Here is a 20,837-nt window from a genome sequence, read left to right on the forward strand (position 1 = left end):
TCATCACCCCAATACAATACCCCGGCTTTGATGGGGTCCAGATTCTCGGTTCCCAGATTCTCGGTTCCCATTTGAACACTTTCAGCATTCCGGTTTTTCTCCTCTTCAACGCCGCAGCACTCTCCCATTTGAGCACCCCCCCTTGTCTCACTTCTTTCTTGTCTTCTTTCGACGTCGCACCACCAGCCCTTATGCATGCAAGATTCTGCAGCTTTGCGGTCTTGACTCCATTGTTGGTCGGCCGCGTTTAGCTTTGAGTTTTCGATCTTGTCCGTCTTGCAGCTTACTCCTCTCTACCTTGTGACGCCATGGGCGCCAACGACCCCCGGCCTGCCTACGGGCAAACGTCAGCGCCACTCCCGATTTCCAACTTCAGCACTGCAATTCCACCATCCGCAATGCCCTCCGCCTCAGCCGCGCTTCTCCCGGCCGTCTCCTCACAGGGCGGGCCGGCGTCGGCACCATCGACTGGAGGATCGGCGGCCGCACCGAAGAAAAAGTCGCGGCGCAATACTGACCCTGCAGCGCAAAAGCGACGGTGCGTCAGCACGGCCTGTGTCGCATGCCGGAAGAGGAAGTCCAAGTGCGACGGCGCACTGCCGAGCTGTGCGGCTTGCGCCAGCGTCTATTGTACCGAGTGCGTGTACGACCCGAACTCGGACCATCGGCGGAAAGGCGTCTATCGTGAGAAAGTGGACAGCATGAAAGCACAAAACTCGACCTTGCAAATCCTCATTGAGTCGATCCTCAATGCTGATGAGGATGATGTGCTTGCCATTGTGAGAAAGATTCGCACGTGTGACAGCCTCGATGCGGTGGCCGAGTCGATCATGAAGGACGACCAAAACAACAACGGAGACGGCGGAGATGACGCCAGCACCGTGTCAGACAATGTGACAGTCGACGCAGACCAATCAGCGGAAGGCGAGATCGAACTAGCCAGGAAGATGGGTGAATTGCGTCTTGAAAACGGCTCTGTTCGCTTCATCGGCGGCACCTCCCACTTAATATATATTGGCGACTCTCTAGGTGACAACGACGTCGTCTCGAGCCCCGAAAACAGCGCCGAGGGCGCTTCGGCAGCCGAGGGCGAATCTCGGTTCGAGTCACCATATACCACGACCGAGGAAGCCATCAACAGCTGGACGAACGTCACCGCCGACACTTCGTTGATCATCCATTTGATGAATATGTACTTCAACTGGCACTACACCTACTTCACCACCCTCTCCAAAAGCCTCTTTTACCGTGACTTTCTTCGAGGCCGGCCACTGGTGCCGCCAAAGCGTACCGTCTATTGCACATCGCTCCTTGTCAACGCCATGCTCGCCCTGGGCTGCCATTTCACCGGTGCCGTCGGGGCCTTTGCCGTCCCTGGAGACAGCCGCACGAAGGGCGACCACTTCTTCGCAGAGGCGAAGCGCCTTATCGTCGAGAACGACGAATACGAAAAGCCGAAGCTTGCCACTGTGCAAGCCTTGGCTCTGATGTCGGTCCGCGAAGCTGGTTGTGCTCGTGAAGCCAAGGGGTGGGTATACAGCGGCATGAGTTTCCGCATGGCCCAGGACATTGGCCTCAATTTCGACTCCAGCCCCAGTACGGGCTCGTCAATAGGGGCTGCCGAACACGATGCTCATCACCAGATGGACGACAGTGAGATCGATGCGCGCCGCATCACTTTTTGGGGCTGCTTCCTATTCGACAAGGCGTGGTCCAACTATCTCGGCCGCTTGCCCCAGCTTCCAAAGAACTCGTACAGCGTGCCCAAGTATGATGTCTTCCCCGACGAGGATGCGGAGCCTTGGTCACCTTTCACCGACTCTGGCTTTGACGTATCGCTTCGGCAGCCATCCCGGACCCGCGCCATTGGTCTGCACCTATCCAAGCTTTGCGAGATCAGCAGCGATCTTCTCCTCTTCTTCTACCACCCGAATCACATCGGCCGTTCCAACGGCAAGGCAGTCGAGCTTAAGAAGCTCAGCGAACTGCACCGTCGTCTGGAAGACTGGCGCCGCGAACTCCCTGTTGAATTCGAGCCTAAAGAGGGACAGCTTCCGAATGTGCTGTTAACACAGTAAGTTGGTGCCATTGCTACCGGAGACATTCTGCCCAAAAATAAAAGATATGCTACTTACGCGCATTCTAGCATGTTCTTCCATCTCCAGTACATTCATCTTTTCCGCCCCTTCCTCAAGTACACCCCGAAAGCGTCACCGCTGCCAGCACATGTATCTCCCCGCCGTATCTGCACGTCAAATGCCAGTGCCATCTCCAAGTTGATGCGCCTGTACAAAAAGGTTTACAACCTTCGCCAGATCTGCAACATTGCTGTTTACATGATCCACTCCGCCTGCACCATTCATCTACTTAACCTCCCCGAGAAAACAGCCAAGCGCAACATCATTCACGGTGTCAAGCAGCTCGAAGAGATGGCTGAGGACTGGCTCTGTGCCCGCCGCACTCTCAGTATCATCAGTGTCCTCGCACGCAAGTGGGGTGTCGAGCTGCCCGACGAGGCCTCTCAGGTCTTACAGCGCTCTGATGAGAAGTACGGCACCGTCAGCACGGCCGATGTCCCGTCTCCAAATCTGTCTGTGGGCTCCGCCGTTGGTCCCCATGGGTCCGGCAACTCGCCACAGCACATCCAAGCCTTTGGAAGCGCAAACGTGGAAGGTGGTGGCGGTACCTCTCCCTCGGCAGCTGCGCGCAATGCGGCAGTGAAGTCGGAGCAGCTTGTCGCTGGTAGCCTGGCCATCACGGCCATGCCGGGTCTGCTGGAGCAATTCTCTCAACAGTCACCGACGTACCAGGATTTTTCAACACCGGGCGTCACACCAGAGTACCTCAGCGGCCTCCCAAAGGCGAACTCTCCCATAGCCGGCGCCGTCGCTCCTGTTTCGAAGCAGCCGTCGTATTCGCAGAACACGGCCGGCCCTTCTGGCGGGCCGTCGGCTGTATCTGTAGGCGGTTCTGTGCCCAGTGTTAGTACCTGGTCTATGGACCCTGCTGTCACGCAGTCCATGCAGGGCTATGAACATGCACAATTGGCATACCATCAGCCGACGTCGCAGCCGGACATGCCGTCCAACATGTACGGTGTCGACGGGCAGGACTGGTTCTTGAAGGAGGGCGTCAGCTGGCAGCACAACTTTGAGACGTGGGGCTTCCCCCAGCAACGACAGCAAGGACCCGTGTCCCCAACCAACCCGCAGCAACAGCAGCAACAACAACAGCAATCAGATCGTGTACGGCAAGCACACCCGCAACAGCAAATGTCGCGGTCGCGTAACCACACCCCGACGAGCACGGAAAACAACAGTACGCCCATCTCGGACAGCAGTTTGTTTATGTTTCGGGGCCCGCAAGGCTCCGATCTCGATATGACTTTTGACGGTCTAGCTACGACGGGCGGAAACCTGGATGGACTTGGGCCTGTCTAGATGCTCGGTCTTGCGGGCGGATATGATTGTACGTTCTGGGCTTGCATATGCTCGTACTTTTGCACGTATATATATATGTGGAATCCGCGGAGACATGCCGCGAATTTAGATGATTTACAGGATTCTGTTTTTGGAAATACCGGCAGTAGGATGTCGCATGGCGTACCGATTGGAGTTATTGCCGAGTTTACTATACTTTTGATGGATGCGTTGGCTTTTTGAATATCTATGGCATTAAGAATTGTATCACGCTTTCAAATATCAACAAATGTCAAGACATGCTTGGTGCTTCCTTCTATTCTATACTACAGCCTCGGGCGGAGTCACCGGCCCAGCACCTTGGTCAGTGCCTTGCGGAACTCAGCCGCTTCCGCCTCCATCTCTGCCATGGTGCGCGCTTGGCGGTTGCTGTCCTCGATCTTGGGGAACTTGCCGCCGGGTTGTGGCCGGTCACCAAACTGCGATGCATGCGCCGCTGCCAGCGCAGCGTCCCATTGCTGCCCGCCCACGTTGCCTGGCTCGTCGGCCATCTTCTCGTAGAGCTCGTCCGCCTCTGTCAAGGCGATCTTGGCCGTGGCGCCCCGGATGCGCGGCAGCACGTGCACGTGCACATGCGGCACCGTCTGCCCAGCCTCGGGCCCGTCCTGGATGGCAATGTTGAAGCTGCCCTTGTGGACTGCCTCAGTGTCGTGGGCGCGTGGTGGCGTCTCGTCAAAGTAGTAGGCGGCCAGCATGCGCTGGACGACCTGCACCGAGGCAAGCAGGTCGAGGGCCTCGGCGGCGTCCAGGTCGGTCAGGCGGCGGTGCGGCGTCTTGGGGCAGACGAGGACATGCCCCGGCATGAGGGGCTTGATGTTGACAATGGCAAACGAGTGCTCGGTCGAGTAAAAGACCTGGGTGGAGACGTCAAACGGCCCGAAGAGGATCGTCTCGGGCGGGGCTGCTGCGGCCGACATGGTGCGGGCGGACGGGCAGAAGGCTGTGACCGGCAACGATGATGTGGACACAAAAGGCCGAGACGTACGCTGTTGTGAGTGGCACGGGCGAGGTGAGTGTGATGCAGATGTGGTTGAGCGGACAGGGGCAGCTGCTGTTCTGGTAGTTGTTGTCGTTGTTCTGGTCGTTGTTTTGGCCAGACGCAGACAGGTGCGGTTCATTGTTCTTTAACAGGGCCAGGGAAAAGACAGAGTCAACTACTTGGCGACAAAGACGAGCGCGGAAATGCTACAACTGTTTGGTCAAGTGCCCTGAATTTGGTAACGTGAGCGTTTGCCAAGGAGACGGCATGGCCCAGTTTACGTCGGTGATGCGCTCCCAGCCGAGCCAAACCTACGTCACATATGGGGTTATCTGGGGCTCCGCCAGCGCATTTAGGCGGGGCAAAGAGTAAATACGTCGTTATTATGTCGGGGCCGATTTGGAGTGGAATTTTGGCAACTTGAATGTAGCCGTCGTATATTCACGTGACACAGACACTCTCATAATTGTTATGAGCTTCATGATGCATGAATCGATAATTCAGTGATCCAATGAGACAGTCACGATATTATTCTTTTGGTGTGTTACTTTTTTTGTTATGCCCAGATTTCTTTTAAGAATAGAAGACATTCTCTATTGGTGTTTTATCCGATTTATTTGATGGTTTTATGTTTTATATATCTCAGGGTTTGATATTATTTTTATTTATATGTTTAATCAGTCTTACGTCCTCATCCCACACGAGGCTGGGATGGATCAGAACTGGACATACAAAAGAAATTAAACGTAAGACTAAAACATAGCAGATATACGCGTTTTAAAAATCAAAAACACCCCTTCCTATAGGATCAACCTCGCCATTTCCCAGACACCCGTCCACGGTGCCTCCCCACACAAGTTGCATTCGCAATGCACAAAACGTTGCCACGAGTTTCGTCCCGTCTTTGCACGCCTTTTTCCGTTTTATAATAAGAAACCCCGGCGTGGCCGTCCAGGGCACACGAACAAAATAGCAGAAATAACGAAAAAAAAAGGAAGTGAAGTGACGGCAACAAACCAATATCCGACGAGGACCGACCACGAAACTTCCTCAGTCGCCACGCAGCTCCTTCTGGATACCCTCCAGGGCAGCAATCAAAGCTTTGGCGTTGGGAATGCTCATCTGCGATGGGGTTAGCAGGATGTGTGCCGAGTTGTATACACAGGGGAAATGAAACTCACCTTGGCCTGCATGCTGACGGGCTTCGCTTCGCTGCCTTCAAAGGCCGTAAAGAGCACCGTCGTAGCCTTGAGCGTCTGGCGCTCCTTGAACTCAGTCGACGGCAGCACGGCCGTGTTGAGGATGACACGGTGCGTTGAGTCTTGCCGCATAATCAGCCGGACCACAGTGCGCCGCGGGAGGGCGGCGGCGCCGGTTTTTGTCTTGCCGTTGGTCTCCGAGCCAGCCGCTTCGGCGGCTTCCTTGTTCTCTTCGTCTCCGCCGAGCGTTGACGCGTCAAAAGAAGCGGGGATAACGCTGCCGTCGCGGTCAAACTCGACGCAGTGCTCGGGCACGTTGATCTTCAGCATGCCGGCACCGCGCTCCTTCCAGCCGCCCAGATCCTTGTCGAGGTAGTACATGCGTGCGCGGACCTGTAATAATGTGGCTTCACCGGCTTCGCCGTCGTCCACCGCCACTCGTTGCAGCTTTTGCTTCTTCTTGTCGGCGTCTGCTCCACCCTTGGTCGGCTGATCCTCAGCAGCATCGTCGCCGTCGCCACCGCCGCTCTCGTCCTTGTCCTCGTCGCCGTTCTCGTCTTCTTCTGCTGCCGAGTCCTCATCGTCGCTTTCCTCAGCGTCGTCGCTCTCGGGCGCACCGAATGGCCGTGCCGGCTTGTCGCTCTTAAAGGCTGTGCCAGGCTTGGCAAAGCTGGTGAGTCCACCCGAGCTAGAGAGGGCCGCGCCAAAGGCACTTCTGCCACCACCGGCTGTAGACGCGTTGCCTCCGAACCCGCTGCTGAGACCGCTCCCAAAGCCGCCACCGAAGCTGCTCGTAGCCCCAGACGAACCGGCCGCAGCAGCACTGCCAAATGCGCTGCCGAACACCCCACCACTCGAATCAGCCTTCGAAGAAGGCAGACCGGCAAATGGAGACGCCGTACTGCTGCCACCGAAGCTTAATGTGGGCGGCGAGGCCAAAGCTGGTGCGGCAGGCTTCGTTGTTGAGGCGGATGTCGAGGCAGTTGTAGTCACGGGGGAAGCAGAGGCACCGCCCAGCGCGCCAAAGGGCGAGGCCGAGCCCGAGGACGAGCCGAACAAAGACGGTTTGCCAGACGCACCTCCCGCGAGGTTGCCAAACGGTGACGCAGTGCTGGTTAGTTTGGCAAAGCCAGACGACGCAAAGGCGGCGGTGGAGGTAGACGAGGCCGGAGCAGAAGCAGCAGAAGCGGCAGGCTTCTCTTCCTTAGAGAGGGTGCCTGACGAAGAGGTTTCGGCAGACTCTCCGTCGCGCAGACGCTTCTTCTCGGGCTCGTCTGCACGCGGAGCATCGCCATTGGGGGCATCGAGAGAGGCTGTGCCGGCTGCAACCGCCTTTCTGGCCTCCGCGTCACTTCTCTGTTCGTCCTTGTTTTTCTTCTTACCCTCGGTGGCCTTGTCGTTGTCGTCGTCGTCGTTGTCGAGCTCGTCGTGGGCGCGCTTCTTTTTGGGAGACGACACCTGTTCCTTGAGGGTGTCGTGTTTGTCGGGCGTGGTCGCTCGCCGTGAGCTGCTGCTGTTGTCATTGACTTTGCTGTCGTTGTCGTTGTTGTCGTCGACATTCGCATCCTCTCGCTCTGAGATCACTGTGTGCCTGAGCTCCTCCCTTGCCGACTTGGTTGCCGCATCCTCCTTAGGAGACCCGGCGCCAGAGGGCACTGCGGACGCCGGATCGGTGTCTGTCATGATTCGGCGGTCGTGCGGGTATTGTGTATGCACGTGTATGCGGTAAAGTGTTGTTCGTGTTTCCTGTTCCCCGAGGTCCGTTCGATTTCTTTCTTCACGTCGCGAATGGCTCCAAGGCGTCGTTTTTTCTTGGGCCTTTTGCGGTGTGGCGGTTGCCGAGCAAGCGGGTCGTGCAAAGGCGCTTGGGTGCTGTCACCTGCGGGCTGGCTTTCGTCGAGGTTCGCGTGTATGCAAATTGTTCAGTGCCGATTGCAGATGCAAGGCATATGCAGGCTTGTTTGGTCAAGGGGCTGGATCTGCCTCTGTTTGTTGTGTTGTATAGATTAAAGGTTGCGGGGGTTTGTCTTCAAAGAGCGAGCCCGAAACAATGGATGGAGAAATGCCCAAATGCGGCTGTTCCCAGAGATACGCAGCCGAGGCGGGACAACAAATGAGCTACTGGCTGCAGGCTGTACCAGGCGAGGGTGCGGGATCAGGTTGGCGAGCTGGGTTGGGGTGTGTCGTGCAGGCGGGAGACGACGAGACGAAAAGGGGGAAAGAAAAGATTCGACGGCTCGATGTCAATATATTGCAATGGGGAATACGATATGTGAGGCGGTTGACCAAAACGGCAGGACGGGGGTTGAGATTGCTGAAAGTTTGGAAGGAGCGACACAAATGCGCGAGCGGGCGAGGAGGGGCGACTGCTTCGTTTTGGCTGCTCAGTGGCTAGTGCGGGTCTGGGTTTTGCAGGGGAAGTGCGCTGTAGTGGGGCAGGTGCGTCTCCCACTGACAAGCTGGAAGCGCGTGAAAGGTGAAGGAAAGAGCCAACGAAGGGCCTATGCCAGCATGGCAGGTGCGATTCAGTAAGTGGACAGCTTAGTAACGAAAATACCGAAATTAAAAAAATAAAAATTTCAATAATATTAACACACACACAAATTATTGGTACAGAAATACTGCACGATACTGGGACAGCTCGTTTGCTGCGCAGTCTACGGAGATTTGTTGGATGGCGATGCGCTGACAAGACGAGGCTGGACTAAGCCAATTTAACATTTGACGGTAGTTGGTTGGCTGTCGTTGACTGTCGTTGACTGGGTCGGCAATATATGCGCATAACTGCGACGTAGTAATGAATTTCTCATTTTATTTGTTCGCCATTGTGGACATGGACCGCCATTAAAGCACGCTGAGCATCGCGAACGAATCAAGTACTTGTAGTTGCTTCTTTACTCTACCGGGACATCTTACAAAAAAAAAGCAGACAGCGCCCGTTAAAGATACCATGAACCAGTGCCCAATTACCAAGGGAGATAGAAGATAGCCGTGTGATACAGGCGGAAATTTAAAATAAAAAAGAAACATGGAAAATATCAGACAACGCGGTAGCTCGCATGCTGTCCCTCGCTCGATTCTAACGTCCTCCTCTTTTCAGCTGTTGTCGACCCCCATCATACTGCTCGCTGTCTCAACAATCGACACGCCTAGCTGATGAAGCACAGACAGCCCAGGCCCAGGTAAAAGACAAATAACGGGTATACGGCAATGCCCACGCGGTTCTTGACCACGCCGCTGCCCCCTAGGATGCTCACACCCGCCGCCATGGCCCACACCACCAGCACCAGGTACACGGGAATGCGCGCCACCGTCGGCAGGCTCAGCGCCGAGAGCAGCGCCGCGATCACAAGCGGGAACAGTGTGTAGCCGATGATGCAGACGCTCTGTGCAAAGGAAATGTTGCCGCCGAGCAGCTTGATCTGCAGTGTCACAACGGCCTCGCCGATCCAGACCATGGCAAAGACGCCCGAAAACACGAGCTCGCGCTGCTTCTCCCGCGCGTTGAAGCTCAGGAGCATGCTGAGCAGCAGGCAGAAGACGAGGGGGCCCCACAGGTCCCAGTCGCGCAGTCCAGGGGTCATGTTGCTCTGGCGCAGCAGAGACTCTGGGTCGAGCATGCGGCCGGCCAGGCCGGCCAGCTCGTCGCGCGTGCCGGCCAGGCCTGCGTTGCGCAGCGTCGCATAGGCACCACGAAGGCCGCCACCGCCACTGCCACCACTGCCGCCATTGCCGTCGGCGTCAAACATGGAGCCGCCAAAGAGGTACCGCGGGTACAGGACCTCGCGCATCTTGGCCCAGACGGCAAGCAGGTCCCGGCGCAGGGTCGCCCACACGCTCTCGTCGATGGTGTTGGTGGGTGCCGAGCGGTCTTCGCCAGGGATTTGGGAGGTCAGGTAATTTCCGCTGATGGAGCGGCCGAAGCTGCCAGAGCCAGAGCCGCTGCTGGGGCCTGCTGTTGAGGAAGAGCCGATGTTGCCGCGCAAGGGAGCTCGTGACGAGGACGCCTCGGGCGCCAAGGGGTCGTCAAGGTCATCGAGGTCGGCTGGAGTAGATCACTGTTAGAGAGGTACGACTAAAAAATGTGCAGAATAGAGAAGGGTGATGTACCATCATCCGGATCGATGAGGTCGTCGTCTTCGATTTGCGGCGCAGGGCCATAGTCTTTGCGGTTGACGGACGCCATCGCGTGCAGTCACTCGTATACGTGCTAAGTGGTAAGAACAAGGAAAGGACTATGTCGGAAGAGAGGTAGCCCGTTTTATCGGCTTATTGTAGGGAGTGGTCGCTGGTGATAGGCGTGCTCGAGAAACTGCGTAGTTACTGAAAGCGACGATGTGTTGCGATGATGGAAAAGGGTGAACGGATTCAGAAGGAGGCCAGCTTGCCCTGGTGGACCTCATTGGCCAACATAGGTGCGATTTGGGGCTGCCGCGTCCGCGCCCTTTGCCCCACAATTACTCTGTGGACGCCAACCTCTACGGAGAAATTACAGGCACCAGCATTTCAATAACACGCTCACACGCTATTTTCACCGAGTTTCGACGCCTTACGATTTGATGGGACCTTCTGCGAGGTGCAGCGAATAGTGCAACCTCACACGTTACGTACTTACAATCTGATCCACAAACGGAGAGTCTTATAAAATCAACCAAAATCGATTTCAGCTATCAAAAGTATCTGGGAAAAGACTCTGAGGTCAGGCCCGAGCCTTGGTGGGTATATTGTGCTGTCGCTATGCTGTTATTTGAGTTGAATATTGAAAAAACCACCCCCGCGTCATCTGATGTAATTTCGACCAAGACGACGCAACCGTGAGAGCACTGGTTAGCTAGATAAGTGGAAATGACAAGAAGGAAACATAATAATGTAAACGAAAACCGAAATGTCGAGAAGACGTTTGTCAAAAACGGAGTGCCGGAATGCCGAAATAGAAAGGTTGCGAGGATGACAACCACGACTCATGATCTTCATGTTGTGACGAATTCAGTTTAGCGCCACCCGAAATGGCGATCCTGCATCGAGCCGGTCGTGGTCGCTGAAGGACCTTGTGCAACTGGTGATCCGTATGACGGCGGCTGGTTACCGGTGCCTCTCGAAGTTGTATGCCGTCGGAACGGTGCATTGGGACTAGACGAGCTTGGTGGGAAGGACGAACTGTAGTTTTGAGGCAGTTGTTGGAGGCTTCGAGCAGTTTGGGGTTGCTCCATAAGAGCCGCCGTCGTTTCTCGGGAGTGAGTATAGCCCCAGTTCGAGCCCGTGGACGGCAGCAGCATCGACTGGTAGCCACATGAGTTGCTCACGATGCTGCTCCTGACTGGATCAAGGGCATTATGGCTGGCATCGGCCGGTACTCGTCTTGCTGTATAGGTGCGTGGTTGGCTCGTCGCTTCGTTCTCGGGAGCTTTTCCTTTGTCCTGTTTGGGAAAGGTAGCGGTGTTCGTGTTGTCATTGGTTGTCCCATGTCTGGTTTGTTGACGGCCTGGTCGTGAGCCGGAAGTCGGTCGTGCCTCGCCGGACGGCAGGCCTCGGCCATACGCAGCCAAGGCAGGGTTGATGCCGACGACGCCCCATGCAAATACGGCCACATCGCGTATCGACCCCATAAGGGTGTCCAGTGGCGGCCCGCCGGCATCCTTTACGTTCTGTCGTAGGGGCATGTACTGCGGCAGTAAGGGGGCCCGAAATGTATACAAAGATTCCTGTGGAAAGTGTGGCTGGATGGGCTGCTGGCCCCAGGGTGCGGCAAAAAGCCCGTCGCCGTAGTCGGGAGCCACCAATGGGGGATGCGCTGGTGGGATTGGCGGTCGCGCTTTTCTAAGAATGACCACGAGGCCGTCAGACGTGCAGGAGACCACGGCTTCCAGTTCGATCGAAGGCAGCCTTCCTGGCGAGTCGGATGTCGTAGCCTCAGACACAAGGGGCACAGAGGGCAAAGAGAAGTGTGCGTCGTCCTCTGCCTCGACTTTGATGTTGATTGCGTTAGCTTCGTCCGCATCCATGTCACTTGTCGCGCCTCCGGGCATGGCCATTTCTGCGTCCTCGGCCAAGGCGGTATTGTTCACGTTGATGTTGCCGTTGGCCATGCTTTCGGCTAGCTCGTTGTCCTCTCGTGGATCCTGGAAGAAAAAGCGTAGGTACGCAATAGAGTCATTTGCTTTTGCGCTCTCGAGGCACTCGATCGCCTCGGATAAGCAGCTTTCCTGGATGCATCGGTAGAAACCTTTGTTTTTGATTTCGTGTGGCCGTAAGCCAAGGACGGTAGAAATGGACGTAGTGGCGAACATGACTGTGAGATTCCGTGTGAAGCGATTCAAAATCAAAGCGGCCCTTGGCTCTCGCTCCATTGGTGGCACTTTGAATTTTGGCGATAGGTGTTCCAGCATATGGTACCGTGGATCGCGTGGTGAACATGAGAATATGCGCCGGATTTGGGGAGCCTCAATGGCTCGTCCTAGCTGTGTCAGTAGTCCCTCTTGATAGGGTACAGTATGATTGAATACAAGTGGAAATAAAAACGCACTCTCGCTCTTTGCGTTTCGCCGGTAGATGCTTATGGAGGCCACCAATACGTCATGGACAACGGTGAAGCAGCACTCGCAGCCAACCCAGCGCCCATCACGGGACAATATGCGGGCATAATGAAGCACTGCAGCCTTGTCCAGGAGCACGCCCCGGCTGAGGACGGAGCGTGCAGAAGGTACCTCTTCGGGGTGAAAGAAGTCAAAGCATGACTTGCCCTGCACCTCGGCCAGTTGGTAGCCTAAAATATCGACGATGGACTCGGACGCAAATAGAATGTTGGCATCTGGGCTGAGGTCTTTGTGACGGCGAAGGGGAAAAAACAAGAGACGGCATGTCAGTACATCCCGTCATCTATCAGATATACCAATACCATAGTAGCGGAATACTCGGAACAGGGGGGACTCACTGTGAATCGTCATAAATGTTTGTTCCATGGCAGGAACCGGCGACGTCGACCAGTGACGCCAAGTGCACAACTGCAGAGCAATATTGTTTTACTCGTTAGGGCAATGGCGTCTTAAGTCATCTCGGCCTATGCCATGCGGCACAAAACGAGAGGAAGGTAAAAGAACCCAGAATAGACCGGCGTGCTAGTGATGGTTCGTAACGAATCTTCAATAAGGCGGAAAAGAAGGAAAGAAATCGCGCAGAATGCACAAATACACGAATGCACAAACCCCTCAGACAAGATGATCTTTGGAGGAGGAAGAGAAGAAATACTTAAGCTTCTGGTTCAAGAACATCGGGAGGCAAAAAGTCAAGCAACGGGTAGCACGTACGGCGTGATTACTGGGCAAGGAGAGGGAACCGAAAATGGCCCCTGTTCCGAGAGAAGAGTAAAAGAACGTGGTCAGAAATGATCGACTGAACGCCGGTTAGACTAAAGTAGCCCTGCAGCACGCGATGTGAGAGACCGTGACAAGAGACGAGCAAGCTGCCTGCAAGAAGCCGTTTTCCGAACACAGAAGATGGCAGAAGAGCTGACAGAAAAGCCAATGGCCAAAGAAATGAAAAGCTGCGGGGAGTGGGTGACGACCAAGCAGTTGGTGATGAACGGTCGGGTGCCAACGTTATGCCAGGCCGTTGGTTGGGACAACCCAAGTGGCATGCAAAGGCAAGGGTTGTGAGTGGGAAACTGGCCGAGCGAGCTGTGAGCGTTTTGATTTGTGACATGTGAGCTGCGAGCTGTGGCTGTTGCGGCCGTGTTCGTTTCTTTCGGCGCGAAAGCAGCGATACGCGAGAGACACAGAGCGTAACGGACACGAAAGAAACGACGCCGGAGGAGGCTGCGCTGCAAAAACAGCGACTTTGCGCGAGCCGAGGGGTAACACAGACCCCGTCGGACGGGACCAGATACCTGGTCTCGGCCGTTGCAAAGAATGAGAATGGAGTGAATGGAGCAGAGTGAACGGTTATCACCCAGGCAAGGGAGGACCTGAAGGAGAAAGGATGAGCAAACAAGAGAATGAGGTAGCGATGAAAGGACGAAGAAATGGGCCAGCAACAGGAAGAAGAGGCAAACGTCGGGCCTGGCCACAAATGGACAGGAAAAGAAATGAGAGACACAAAGACACGAAACGCCGAAAAGACGAAGACACAACAGGTAGAAATAATAACACGACGGAGATGAAGCTGTGAAGCATAAGAAGAAGAGCTTCGAAGCTGTGGCAGGCCGTCAAGATGTTGCTGTGGCAGTCGCGGTTGCAGCCTTCAAGGTGGTGTGCGTGAACCTGTGGCCCCCAACCTTTGGTTTGCTGGTAGCGACGTTGCGTTGCGTTCAATGGGCAGTCGTGTTGTGTTGTGTTGCGTTGCGTCGTCAATGACGGGGATTTGACTTTGGGATGGTGTATGGCGTACCGTTGGGTGTACGAGTGTGAAGGGTGGCGGAGAAGGTGTGGGTGAGTGTGGGAAGTGTCCTTGGGGCTGAAACTGGCGTTGAATTGGCTGAAATGAGCGGATGTCCAGAAATAGCGAGTGTCACTCAAGTGGCCCTGGCGTGGACGAGGCCGGCTGCATCGGCTTGTTGAAGCTAAAATTGCTTTTTGTTCTCTGGAAGTGTAAAGTCTTTGTTTTGGCCGCCTCTTTCTCGAGATTTCAAAAACCCTCCTTGCTGTTTCCTAAAGCTCTGTTGTCGAATGCTCTTTCCCTGCCTTCCGCTCGAGACACCTGGTTCGAAGAATAGGGAAAGAGCAAAGGATGATCAGAACATCAGAAAAACATAAGAAGGAACAAGGGGAATCACGTCGTGCAGAGTATTGCTTTGTCTATGTAACACTCCTTCATTAACAGCTACGTGAAAGGTCTCACTGCATGACTTTCGTGCGGCGGTTTGCAGTAGGTGGTCAAACTGGTCAAAGCAGCTGGTCAAAGCAGCTGGTCAAACTGACCCTTAAGAAACGCAAGTTTCATCAGAAGGAAGCTACACATCAAAATACAAAATGCTCCTTCCCTCGCACATCAGACCACATCCAAGGGGAGTCTGTGGGTGTTGATAAAGCTAGCGGTACATTTGCATGCTTTAGCGACTTGGACTAACGGGAAGGAGCGGGGTGCTTACTCTGTAAGGCAGGCTCAACGGAGGATAGGGTAGCGAAAGGGGAACAAGAGCGGAGGTGGTGCCAAGAAGGGAAAATAAAGGAAAATAACACGGGGAGCTTGGAAGACTAATGCAAGTAGCTAGGCTTTGCTGGAGTATCCATGTGTTCTAACTTGTACGTTTCCTTCCAGGACTCGGAGACAAGTGATTGCTGCAGGTTTGCATTGCGTCTGGGCGGAGTGAACAGGCCAGTCGATTTTACTTTGTACATATACAAAGCCGTGCCAAGGGGCGGTGAGGTCGGGATGACGGGGGAGGAGAGGTTGGCAGGCGCGACCTGTAGCAATGCCAGAAAGAACCACTCTTAAACAGGGAAGCTGCACATGGGACGTGGGCCGGTGCTATGCAGGCCAGCCGCAACCGCTGGGTAAGATGGCGAGGAGGGGACGAGATACACAGTTTTTTCTGCTGACAGACGGCAGGAGCAACCGGATCGAGCTCGCTGTCGAAATGTTCCGAATGGGGCAATTGGATCAATAACTATTTTGTACTGAGTACGGAGGTGTGCAGTCCGAGCAGGAAAGCGCGAACGAGATAAGAAGATACGTCAGAACCAGAAGCCACGCGTCGCAGAGAGAAAAGACTGTAGCCTACTTCGTTTGCAATACAGGCGTCGAATATCGTGTCTTCCCCAATTCGAGCTAGAGTGTAATACGCCGTGAACCGACCTCCCGAGGTTGATGAGGGCGGAGAGTGTTGTTCTTTTTCCGTGTGTTTTGTGTGTTTTGTGTGTATTGTGTGGTGTGTGCTGAAAAGGAAAGATCCCGCGCACCTGGTTCAGACGGGCAGTGGGGCGGAATGAGAAAACGAAAGAGGTTGCAGGACGAGCAAGGGTCAAAGTTGGAAGGTGCGTTCAGGTCTCCGAACGTCGTACTGCGTCGTACATTTACTTGTATAAAAATGCAGTTGCGAATACTCAGTCAACGGACGGGGAGGCAGTCGCCGTGCACTTCTTGAGGGGACGAGCCGTCTTTCTCCAGATACAAGCCGCCTTTGGCAGCCGGTTTTCAACCCATGGCAGTTTACGTCGATACCACGGCCCTTTCCACGTTCTCCCGGCCAAACGCTTACGCGTTTGAATCCGAAAGACGAGCACAGAAAAGGCAAAGGATTCCAAATGAACGCTGGTCGTGGGGGGATCGCATGCGAGCCACCGTGTCTCAGTCCAAAGGCCAAGGTTATGCAGCACCTCGCTTTCTTGTTTCTGGACTGGATGGTTGTCTGGCTTGGCGTTTCTCCCTTCATATTCGACATTCAAGGCAAAAGACGGAGGGCTGTGGATTGGTTACCTGGTGGCCGGAACGCCTCTGCGGGCCCATGTTGCATTCGGCCGCCCCCCGACGTATTTGCGAGTTTTCAGCTCCAACATCAAAGAGGAAGGAGAGTAGCATTGGAACTGGGCAGTGTGCATCTCAACATGGAGACAGTATATTGTATGCCGCCAACGGAATGGAAAAGGGTCCAAGCCGGACTGATTAAACTTGCCCATTGTCCGACAGCTGGCCGAGTTGGGTAGAACATCGATCTGGTTTGCTGTCCGGCTTTGCCACTCTTTTTTTACGTCTGTTTTGGGCCGGCAGTCTTGGACTTGGATTTACTCTTACATGCCACAAGCGTAGCCTGTCTATATCTGCGTGTCTGGATATATTAACATCGTGGTACCTTAATGTTGTCAGACGCCCATCGCCCTTATTTTCGTATCTGGTACGGAGTACGTTGTAATTGCTCTGTATATCAAAACGCACCATCGTGGTTGCCACTCAAAACACGCCGAACCACACTTCAACCAGGGCGGTGTCTGCTGGAACAAGGCGCCCCGGCAGTACTTCATATGAGATGGTTGTCTGAAGAATCAAAAGGATAAAGGGATGAGGGCCAAAGGACGCTAAAAGGCCCCCCCCCCTTCCTAGCTGCCCTTTGGTTGGGTCCTAATTTAAGGTGGTCGATCATGTCTGTTCGGCGTCCATTTTTACCGGACGCCCAGGCTCACCCTCCGCCTAGCATAAGATACCTCCCCCTGTCGCCAGGCACTCTGCTGGTCAGGTGGCAAGGCTGTTTGGAAGTCTCATTGGAGGTCCGATTCATGAGGCTAGCGTGTAATAAACATGTAAAAGCACTGCGAGGTACGACGCTCGGAAGTTGCGCGCTATCCTGGGGCTTTGTTGTTCAGGTGTGATTACGACTTTCAAATATTCCGTATTCCAACGTGGCGGTACGTCGTAGCTGCATCCTGTTTGGCCCACGACTAATTAGTACGAGCTCAGATGGCAACTTTATGCGCAGGATGTTGCAGTTTGGAAGTGTTTTGTTCTCCGCCCGTTAACTTGGTGGCTGATTTCGAACCTGTGGCACCATGTATGTCTTACTCTTCTTCTTCTTTGTCGTCTCCCTCTTGGGTTTTTTTCTTTCTTTTTTTTTTCTCGTTTCATTTTTAAGGTACGCAGAGAAGGACGTCGTACGCATTAGGAATGTGTCCATGTGCAACTTGGGAAGACGGTATGTTCCGTGTTTGGTTTGGCTGCGGTTATCAATGACGACCTCCGCGCTCATCAGGAAGAAGAAAGGCGGGCAAAGATGGGGCAGCGAGTAACAGCAGGTTGTTTTTGCAATGATCTTGGGTTTTTGAATCTTTGTTTGTTGACAGTTTGTGGACCTATTTTCGCGTTTATGAATGTGTGCAAGTATACCAGTCAGTGTGAGGAATTCAGACAGGCCAATTTGTTCTAGGCTCACAGAGGCATGCGCTGGGCACTGGACAAGGTCACTGACAAAAAGAGGAGCAACAAGAAGAGAAGAAAGTGGAATTCGCTTCATGCCGCATGCACGACTACAAAGGCATGCATGAGAGACAAGACGACGGACAAGGCAAAGCAGGACCATGCATCCATTGACGAGACTGGGGATTTCAAGGATACAAAATACGCAGGCAAGTGTGATGGTATACGGAAAACAAGTACGAAAGTACAAACTCCGTGCATGCAAGAACAAGGTCTATGCCTGTCTTGTTTTCTTGTTTCTTCTTCGTTCCACATCCTACACTTGCCACACTTGCCCATCTTCATTGATCCCTCTTTGCTTTTGCCTTGTCACTGCATTACAGAACCGCACTCGCGAGGTCCTTCTCAGCCCGGTGATGGATCTCCTTCCACGATTTCCCGCCGGGTTTCCGCCGGCTTTTCCGCTGTCCACTCTAGCTGAACAGACAAGACACAAAAGGTGCGTTGCTCGGTCCCCACTGGTTTTGGTCGACCGACGCAGCTCGCAAAATCAGGTTTCTTTCATGGATCGTTGTCCAAGCCAGCCGGACCAGAAGCTCACAATCTAGAAGCTGTCAACGACAGTCAACCAACCGGACCAGAAGCTCACAATCTAGCAAAGCTGTCAACGACAGTCAGTAATTTCCTGCCACCAGGAGTTATATTCCAGACATGTCCGCGGAGAAGAAAGAACTCAAAACAGCCAAGAGATGCCCACCGTATTCCGTAATGACAACGTAATTCCGGCCTCCAGGCTTCTGGGCCTTCTGGGGTCTTTCCTTGCTAGGGGATTGGCCTGTACGCGGCAGGATTCCTTCTCCCTAGTCGTTTAAACCCTTGCAGCAATCATTCTCGGCGGTGTCTGTGCTGTGGTCCCCTTTGTTCCTTTTCGTTTCTTTTTCTTCTCCCCTGAAACCAGTACTTTTGGCCGTTCCTTAATTGCCAATATTGCCTTAGCGCCGGGGCGGGTCTTTACTGGGCCCTTTCGCAGGGCCCAAAAGGCGCTCCAAGATGGGCGCTAGACCTTGACACAGCAAGAAGGGGGTTGTCTGAGGGGACGTGACAGCAGGCGCCAAACCAAGCGAAGCTGAGTCCAAGCTCCGAGCTGACCAGCGCTTGCCCCGCCATTTTGCGTAAGACACTGTTTGGAACGACAAACTGCCATGTTGTGTGTTGTATTTCGTACTCTCGTGCCATATTGTGTGCTATTCTCACTGCTGTCTGCTTTTCACTTTGCTACTTGGCAAGTGCGACCCGTACGGACTGTTCGGCTTCTGCACCCGTTTGCGCTTTCCACGGGCCCTAAGCAAGGCCCACGTCCTGTCCAGCCCCATTACACTCACTCACTCCCTTCCTGACCCCATCCAGCAAAGGCCAGCGTGAGCGCACTGCTCCTTCCTTGCTGAGTCCTTTCCTCTGGGTTTTAGGAGTCCCTGCCAGAACGAGGTAATTTGTGCTTGCCTCTTTCAGCTGCAGGCGGGGACGAACCGCCATAGGGGGGAAAGAGCAACCGAAGGCAAACGAAAAATAAAAAGAGGAAACTGCAACAACGCAGGGCGGGCGCGACTGGCCATGGCACCTGCAGTGCCGTCCGAGTGGGACATGCCCCGGCTGCGGTATTCGCTCAATTTCGAGGTAGGGGCCTCGCCTGTTGTTTTGCCTACTCCACAAGTCATCAAAGCTGGCCGTTGGCTTACACGATGTTATCACGCTGCAGGATACCAAGAGCAACGCCGACGATGCCAACTCGGACACAGGTACGGCGGACCGTCCGCAATTCAAATGCGCTGGTCGACAGCTACTAACAGACACAGAGTTCTTTGATGTCAAGTTTTATCCTTACAACCCGCCCGGCAGCAATCCGGTATTTGCTGCCGTGAGCAAACGACATGTAAGTATGCCATGAAGACGAAATACGAATGTGTCGAGACGTCTGCGTCACGTTGGTATCAGAGTGTGAGTCGCTAAATTTCTTCAGATATTCGTCTGCCGGCTCATACAGACCAAGGACACAAATCCCTGTGAGATCATCCGCGTGATCCGCGATGAAGATGTATGTTGCCCACCGGGAACTAGGACGAGCTTCTGGTGCTGCCCCAGTCCACTGCTAACGACAACCAGGAGGGTGCATTGAACTGTTCATGTACATGGGCACTAGATCCGGAGACCGAGCGGGCATTGCTCTGTGTCGCCGGCCGCGATGCCAAAGTCAAGGTCTACAATATTCACGACGGCGAGGCAGTGACCGTATGTTCACATCCGCAGTCTGTCCCGTGGCCCCTCTGACATCCGTTGTTGCTGAAGCTGTTGACTAACCAGTTCGTACTTGTGTACGGTAGTCTTTTGTTGGCCATGGAGGAGTATGTACCCTACCTTGGGCCTGTGTTGACTTTCTAGACAAGGAAGGTCGCTGACACTGTTAGGAAATCAACGATCTTGCTACGTCGCCAACCAACCCCCATCTCATCGTGTCAGCCTCGGATGACACGACTGTCCGGTTATGGAGCCTTGATCCTGTCCACAAGAAGCAGCCCTGTGTGTGTCTGCTCGGCGGCGAAGGCCATTCGTGGAATCTGCTGAGCGTGGTATGTCTTTATATGTGGTTGACAGTGCTACGCAGCTTTGATTGCTACCTCTTTGCTAATGGATGTTCTCTCGTTCCTCTCGTATAGGCGTTCCACGACACCGGTCGCTATGTCATATCGGCAGGGCATGATCAAGTCATCAATCTTGTGAGTTTCAAACGGAATGGAAAGCCAATTTACCTCAGGCCTCGGTACTGACCTCACCCTAGTGGACACTGCCTGATATCCCAAACGAGCATGTCGAGGTCCCCATCATTGTCCACTTCCCGCACTTTTCAACCTCGGAGATCCACACCGGGCTTATCGACTGCGTCGCCTTTTACGGCGACCTCATCCTCTCTCGCGCCTGCTTGGAGGACGTCATTGTCCTTTGGCGCATTGAGGGCTTTGATTCCACGGCCGAGCCGCCCTCACCTGAGCAAGCCCCTTCCAACCAGGACACCACCAAGCTCACGCGCTCCGCCTTCCACGTGCCACTTATCACGTCACCGTCGGCCGTTGCGTCCGCCAATGCCAACGCGGTGGCCAGCACCACGCCTCAGTACACCCGGCTCCTGCAGCTGCACACGCCCGGGTGCGGGCCCCAGTTCTTTATGCGGTTTGGTCTCTTCAACGTCGCGGGACACCACCCAATGCTGGCCTTTTGCAATGCCTCCGCCAAGATTTTCTTTTGGGACTTTACGTGTTTCAGCGCCTACCGGCAGTTTATGACGGCCAA

The 20,837-nt window shown here is 54.4% G+C and overlaps 7 protein-coding genes across 7 annotated transcripts; 2 read left to right on the forward strand and 5 right to left on the reverse strand.

The window, feature by feature from the left end:
• Positions 1-398: 398 nt before the first annotated feature.
• On the forward strand, positions 399-2,078 carry SPBR_00474 (c6 zinc finger domain containing protein; the record flags this gene model as incomplete). Its single annotated transcript, XM_040758793.1, has 1 exon — positions 399-2,078. One exon carries the CDS (start codon positions 399-401, stop codon positions 2,076-2,078), a length of 1,680 nt encoding a protein of 559 aa, XP_040618329.1.
• Positions 2,079-2,147: 69 nt separating this feature from the next.
• On the forward strand, positions 2,148-3,440 carry SPBR_00666 (uncharacterized protein; the record flags this gene model as incomplete). Its single annotated transcript, XM_040758985.1, has 1 exon — positions 2,148-3,440. The coding sequence occupies one exon, from the start codon at positions 2,148-2,150 to the stop codon at positions 3,438-3,440; it is 1,293 nt and encodes a 430-aa protein (XP_040618330.1).
• A 323-nt stretch (positions 3,441-3,763) lies between these two features.
• SPBR_01022 (bis(5'-adenosyl)-triphosphatase) lies at positions 3,764-4,396 on the reverse strand (the record flags this gene model as incomplete). Its single annotated transcript, XM_040759341.1, has 1 exon — positions 3,764-4,396. The coding sequence occupies one exon, from the start codon at positions 4,394-4,396 to the stop codon at positions 3,764-3,766; it is 633 nt and encodes a 210-aa protein (XP_040618331.1).
• Positions 4,397-5,508: 1,112 nt separating this feature from the next.
• Positions 5,509-7,340, reverse strand: SPBR_00410 (uncharacterized protein; the record flags this gene model as incomplete). Its single annotated transcript, XM_040758729.1, has 2 exons — positions 5,509-5,580; positions 5,640-7,340. The coding sequence occupies 2 exons, from the start codon at positions 7,338-7,340 to the stop codon at positions 5,509-5,511; spliced, it is 1,773 nt and encodes a 590-aa protein (XP_040618332.1).
• Positions 7,341-8,806: 1,466 nt separating this feature from the next.
• On the reverse strand, positions 8,807-9,843 carry SPBR_00817 (uncharacterized protein; the record flags this gene model as incomplete). Its single annotated transcript, XM_040759136.1, has 2 exons — positions 8,807-9,702; positions 9,768-9,843. 2 exons carry the CDS (start codon positions 9,841-9,843, stop codon positions 8,807-8,809), a joined length of 972 nt encoding a protein of 323 aa, XP_040618333.1.
• Positions 9,844-10,648: 805 nt separating this feature from the next.
• On the reverse strand, positions 10,649-11,743 carry SPBR_00781 (uncharacterized protein; the record flags this gene model as incomplete). The annotated part of the gene is made up of 1 exon (XM_040759100.1): positions 10,649-11,743. The coding sequence occupies one exon, from the start codon at positions 11,741-11,743 to the stop codon at positions 10,649-10,651; it is 1,095 nt and encodes a 364-aa protein (XP_040618334.1).
• A 355-nt stretch (positions 11,744-12,098) lies between these two features.
• SPBR_01070 (uncharacterized protein) lies at positions 12,099-12,616 on the reverse strand (the record flags this gene model as incomplete). Its single annotated transcript, XM_040759388.1, has 3 exons — positions 12,099-12,115; positions 12,181-12,477; positions 12,589-12,616. The coding sequence occupies 3 exons, from the start codon at positions 12,614-12,616 to the stop codon at positions 12,099-12,101; spliced, it is 342 nt and encodes a 113-aa protein (XP_040618335.1).
• Positions 12,617-20,837: the final 8,221 nt, after the last annotated feature.

The sequence above is a fragment of the Sporothrix brasiliensis genome (assembly GCF_000820605.1).
Source record: "Sporothrix brasiliensis 5110 chromosome Unknown Cont19, whole genome shotgun sequence".
NCBI lineage: Eukaryota > Fungi > Ascomycota > Sordariomycetes > Ophiostomatales > Ophiostomataceae > Sporothrix > Sporothrix brasiliensis.